Genomic DNA, 6,000 nt, shown 5'->3' with positions numbered 1-6,000 from the left:
CAGGGCGGGAAAAGGCTACAGGACAAAGGGAGGGGGAATCTCTTGTGTGAGCTGACTAGGTGAATGCATAGCCTCGGGGAAGCTAGATTGCCTCTCCGGTTGTATTCAAGGAGTGAAGTATAGCATCGCCCAGGCTCACCCAGGGAAAGGGGGGGGACCTGGGGGTGAGATAGGAAGACCCAGGGGTCTGGGTCTTGCGGGGTTTCTCCAGGGAAAGTCTGGGGGGACCAGAGCGAGGCAGGCGCTGTATTCCTGTCTGGTGGCAGCGAAATAAGATCCAAGCTGGGTATAAGCTTGGGGGAGGTTCACAGTAAACACTCAGATGTTGAACTCTAAGTCCAGATTTGAGACAGACGTTTACTACACCCTGACAGCACGTTAGGTGCTGCTCTAATCCAGTCCGTGACTGGTGCCGTTGCTCTGTGGGATTGGAAAGGCTCTGACTGGGAAGACATAGAGATTTTTCTTAGGCTTCTAGTCGTCCAAATCCCAGAGTGGCCTGGCTTGCTAGTGAGCAGCATGGACTCTGGGCTGGGCCCAGTCCCAGAATGGAGCTGGAAGGGAAGGGCTTCCTCTGGCTTCCAAAAGTAATCATGCCCCTTCTCCCTTCCTTCCCCTCCTCCTGTCCTGGGCGTCCCAGGCTCTTTGCTGGCTCTTCTCTGCCTCCCATCCAGTCCCCTCTGGATTCCCCCAATCCAGTGCCTTGCTGGGTGGCTCGCTACTCTCTCTGCCTGGGATCATACGGTGCCTCTGGGCACTGGACTGAGCCTCCAGGGGGCGAGGCCTGGGGTGTTGAACCGAAATCCCCCATGAAGCTGAATGATTTTCCTGCCTGGCAATACTGCAGCAGACACTGAGCGCTTCCCACACTGGAGCACCAGAGAAACAGCAAATGCCCTGCCAGGAAATGGAGCCCTGTGGAGCGTGCGATACACTGGATGGCCCAGTTTGGGTTTGGGCCTAACCGAAGTCAGCCGTCCCTCGCCTCTCCAGGAGCACCCTGATCTAGTACAGCAGGGCGTTTGCACTCCGTTTTGGCTCTGAATTTCCCCACGCCCGCCGTCGGGCTGGGCTGGGCCACCTCTCCCTGACCAGGCCAGTTTGCCACTGCACAAGTTGGGGTTTCCACCACCACTTCATCTGCCCTTTGCTCCTTCCCCCTCAGGTTCCCATGTGTATGCATCTGAGTTGGGGAATCCTGTGGCCACCAGCCTCTCCTGATCACTGTGCACGACGGAGTGGGAAAGTCACTTAACAAGGGCCATTCACACCCCCACAGAAAACAACTCCAGCTCCCGATTCCTGCAGCTTTCGAAACCACTGACCCAGCCCATGTATCCCCATGGGGTCGGCCAGTAAGCACTACACAGGAGAGATCCTTGTGGGTCGGGCTTAGAGCTCGAGGAGCAGCCGCCCATCACCTTCGCCCTTTGTGCTTAGTGTCTGCATGCAGCCCCAGCCGGAAGAGAGAGGCGGCATGGATTTAAACACTGACCTGGCTCTAACTCAGCCCCTCCTGCAGCCCATCACCCAGCTAGCTTGGTCCCTGGCATGTGGCAGAGAAGCAGGGATGGGAGCTAAACCTGAGTAAGACAGAGATGACCCTGGCAGGAAGGGGGAGAGGTGTGGAGAGCAGGTCACCCCACAGCAGCTCCTGCTCTCAAGGGAGTCTGCGCTCCGGTAGTCTCCTCGGTCCAGAGCCAGGAGTTGGTCAGTATCCCTCGCAGCTTCTGGACATGCAGATAGCTCCTGCTGCCAAAATAGCCTGTCACTGGCTGCTGGCATGAAGACTGCGCCCCCGAATGCTGGGCCGTGGTCAGAGACAAGGCCCTCATGGTTCAGTGCTGGATTGCTGGCCTTGGGCGGGGCTGGGAATGTGGGCTTTGACATCAGCTGGGCCAGAACCCAGCAGCCATCCGGCCCCACCTCATGCTCTGCCATGAGGCCGGCTCCCCGCAGAACAGCGGATCCACCTCAAGATCAGGGTTCCCACTGGTGTGCCACTGTCTGGCACTGGGCTGAGTTACCTCCACGAGCAGGTCTTGCTAAGGGGCCGAGAGCTACGCCGGCAGCTACATCCACAGCAGCGCTGATCTGAGTAGCCCCCGGACACAGCCTCATGCCAGCAGAGGAGAGCTGTCTTGGCAGCTGGTACAAGGCCATGGTACGTCCTGCCGGAGGTGAGAATGATCCCCAGGCCTCTCCACTTTCTGAGCAATATACCGGCTTTGCAGCTTGCCATTTCCGCAACAACAGCAACAGGCACCAAGACCAGAGGAGAGGCAGGATGTTCACACACACAGGCCCCATCCTGTGGCCAAGGGACAGTGGGAGGCTCTTGGATACTCTGGCGATGGGCCTTGGAGAAGAGCCTCAGTAGAGAGTGGGCGCTGTGGCCACCCATGTGGGCTGCTGGCCCGGTTGTTACTCACCACGGGCTAGGAACAGCTGCATCTTGGCTCCTAGCTGGACTAACAGCTCTTGCTCCTGCAGTTCCAGAGAGCTGGCTCTGAAACCTAGGCAGTGGATCTGGACAAGGCCCAGTGACCCATGTGAACCACCTGCGTCCTTTTTCTGTGTAGAGACAACCCTGGGCCCAGTGAATAGGATGTTGTTCTAACAAGATGCAGAGGGGCCAACCCCAGAACCCTGGGAGTCCAGGTGGGCTCTGCTCCTTGCCTGGAGACTCCTGTGAGTGGATTTATTCCCACCTGGAGCTACTCTTTGCAAAGCCTTCTCCCACTCTGCAGTGCTTGCCTCCAACAACTGTGATGGCACTCCAGGGGGAGGGAGTGATGGTCCTGTTCACTCTCTTCTTATCTCTGCACCCTGCTGGGACCCATCCAGTGCATCATGAACCCAACCCAGCTCTGCCCTGGTCACCCAGACTCGACCTGACCAGACTCTGCTCTGGCCCCCCCAGAACCAAACCATCTCTGCCCTAACTCCCCAGCCTTGGCCCTGCAGGCCCGACCCATCTCTGTCAGTGACTCCCCCAGATCCAACCCATCTCTGCCCTGACCCCTCAGCCTTGACCCTGAAGACCCGACCTGTCTCTGTCAGTGACCCCCCCAGACCCAACCCATCTCTACCCTGACCCCTCAGCCTTGACCCTGAAGACCAGACCTGTCTCTGTCAGTGACCCCCCCAGACCCAACCCATCTCTGCCCTGACCCCTCAGCCTTGACCCTGCAGACCTGACTCGTCTCTGCCAGTGACCCCTCAGACCCGACCCATTTCTTCCCTGACCTCACAGGCCTGACCCTGACCCTAGTCACTGCTGAGCAGCATATGATGTCTCCCTGATGGTCTAGTGGTCAGAATTTGGTGCCTTCCCCACTGAGGCCTGGGTTTGATCCTTGGTCAGGAAAACATCTATGGAATGGCCAGTGACCCCACAACCTGCTGAGTCCTGCCCACTGCCAATTATCCCACAATCTTCCCCCTTCTGATCCCAGGTTTTGCTGAGTCCCTCTCAGCAACCCTGTCGGTCGTTATCAGGCCCTCGCAGCCTGATCTGCCGTTGCAGTCAGTGCTGGGCCCTGTTCATTGCTGACAACACCAGCCCTGGTTGCTGCTGCACCCTACCAGCCATGAGCAAGTCTCTGTACTACAGATGGCCACACTTTAGCATGCTCCCGTGCCGCCAGTGACCCCTGCCAACTTGGCATGGCACTGGGCTGTGTGTCCCACCCATTGCCGGCGGAGGTGTACACTAGCGAGCTGCCCCAGTTAACCCTCTCGTCGCCTGACTCCAAGTGGCACTGCCATGTGCCCCATTGGCAGACACTGTGCTGCTCTGAGCATCTCTCTTGCGCTAACAACAATCCCATCCTTTGTCTCTCCCAAGGTTACGAAGGGGGAAGCCTGCTGAAGGTGCTGAAGGACATTGAGCACAGCATTGAGGTCATGTTGGACCGGTGGCGGATTGACGTGATCCCCACGGACAAGGAGGAGAACGGAGACCCTGTCCCGTACAGCATCATCAACAACTATTTCTCCATAGGTGTGGTAAGTAGTCCTGGGATTTCCCTTCCAGCAGGAGAACAATGATTCTGCTCAGACCTGGCTCAGCCAGAGCGAGGCGGGATCAGTGAGGAGTGGTGTGTTGGGCTGGCATACAGACACTGGCATAGAAGAGCCCTTTGGCTGTACTATGCCTTCCATGTTGGGCACACAGCCAGTACCTTGAAGTCACTGTGTGGCCCTGTGCTGGTTTACATATGAGTCACAGCCCTTCACCCCACGTTGCGACGGGCCCAGGCTGCGTGGAACGGCAGTGTGCAGCGACCTGTGGAGCATTTTCATGATGCTTTTCCAGACTTCTAGGATGCAACCTAACGTGTCGGGCCCACCAGCCTGGCTCCTCACCCAGCTAGTCCCATTGAGGTCAGTCAGGAGCGGTCCCTATTTTGCAGTGGCATTCCTCACTCAGACAGTACCTAAGGCACTTTGTAGACCTAGCTCTGGAGAGGTGGGGCTGCTGCTGGCTCTGCAGACCCAGGCCACGACAGCAGGTGGGGATGGGATATTCCCGATGGGAAATCCCGCTCAGGAAGGGCCTCCCGCAGGCTAACATTGCTTGACAACAAATCAACGGCTTTGGTCTTTGTAACAGCAGATTGGCAAAGTGATGCTGGTTGAACTGAGAGCAGACATTAGTGCCTGGAGTGAGCGCTAGCCAAGCTGCCATAATAGCCTCTTCCCAAGATGTCTCTGCCAGGGCACCTCAGTTCTGATCTAGTCCATTGCTGCTCCCCCACTGAGATCTGCTAGGATCTGTCACCCTGGGCCTGGGGAAGCCGATTTCAATCTTACATCCTGATCTGCAGCATAACACACTCGTTGAGGGGTCACATAATTCTGATATTCTAAGTCATCACCCCAGCAGCAGTCCCCTGCTGTGACTCCCTTTGTATCCGATCGCTGTACGACTTGCGGGGCGCCCCCTGCTTTACAGACACCTACACACGAGGGGGGGGAGGGCTTTTCAAAAGGCAGCTCCAGTGGGAACAGAGTTACACCAACGCCGAGTGTTTCTGAAAATCCTCCCAGGGCCCCAAAGCATTTACACTGTGGAGATGCATCCTCCAAAAAAAGTGAATCCACTTTGATATAAACTATAGAGAGGCAGGTGAAAGGGAACTGCCCTGCTGGTCCTATGTGTATTGTAGCAATGTGCAAACACCCAAGGCAGTGGCCAGGCTCTGTTGCGTCAGGCAAGCAGAGAGGCAGATCCTTGGCCAGTGTTAATTGTCAGTGCTCTCTTCATGCCCATTTACCCCAGATGAGGCTCTGCATCATGCGTGTCTTGCCTTTGGGAGCTTGTCCTCTGCACAGAGAAGGCAGACAAATAGTAAAAGACAAACAAAAGCTCAGTCACAAGGCAGAAGTTGTGTAACTTGGCTACACTCTTGGGTGTAATTCCAGTGCTGTCAGTGGAATCACCCCTGCTCAAACCAGGTCAGATTTTGGCCCATAGCTTCTATTCCTGGCTCCTCCCAAGAACGTCTCTAAACTCAGATAAATGTCTAATCTCAAAATCTAATCTGTCTGTGCCTCGCTTTACCTCTAGGAAATGGCTCTAATGATACTTTCCAGGGGCACTGACTGAGCCTTTAGGTTTGAGAAGCTCTGTGAACTCTTAGAAAAGCCACACAAAATACACCGCAAAGCTCTGGGTTTGGGTAGCATCCCTGGCTGGATTAGCTGGCATTTTCCCAGGTGGCCTCTCCGAGTGATATTCCCTGTTCATCTGTCTAAGCCAGTGATGTTCAGACCTCAGGGGAAATTAGCCATCAGAATTACCCAAAAGAGCCACAGGAGTGTGAATTCATGGTTTCATTCTCTGTAGCACTATATAGTCAGATTCAAACAGTATGGGGAAACAGTTAGTTTTTATATATAATTCTCACAGCAAAATGACTGACCAACTATTATTATTTTATCAACTAAAATTGGTTAATAACATAGTAAAAGCATCCTGATTGGTTAATAACT

The 6,000-nt window shown here is 55.3% G+C and overlaps 1 protein-coding gene across 4 annotated transcripts in view; it reads left to right on the top strand.

Annotated features, from left to right (window-relative positions):
• DGKG (diacylglycerol kinase gamma) overlaps window positions 1-6,000 on the top strand; it is a 178,717-nt gene that overhangs the window by 101,792 nt on the left and 70,925 nt on the right. For all 4 annotated transcript variants that reach the window (XM_075068609.1, XM_075068611.1, XM_075068610.1 and 1 more), the window contains one exon: window positions 3,851-4,011. In XM_075068609.1, coding sequence (XP_074924710.1) covers window positions 3,851-4,011 — 161 coding nt within the window. The remainder of the gene's footprint in view (window positions 1-3,850; window positions 4,012-6,000) is intronic.

This window comes from Chelonoidis abingdonii, chromosome 8 (genome assembly GCF_003597395.2).
Source record: "Chelonoidis abingdonii isolate Lonesome George chromosome 8, CheloAbing_2.0, whole genome shotgun sequence".
NCBI lineage: Eukaryota > Metazoa > Chordata > Testudines > Testudinidae > Chelonoidis > Chelonoidis abingdonii.
The sequence above is the reverse complement of the archived record's forward strand: the minus strand, read 5'-3'. Positions and strand labels throughout refer to the sequence as shown.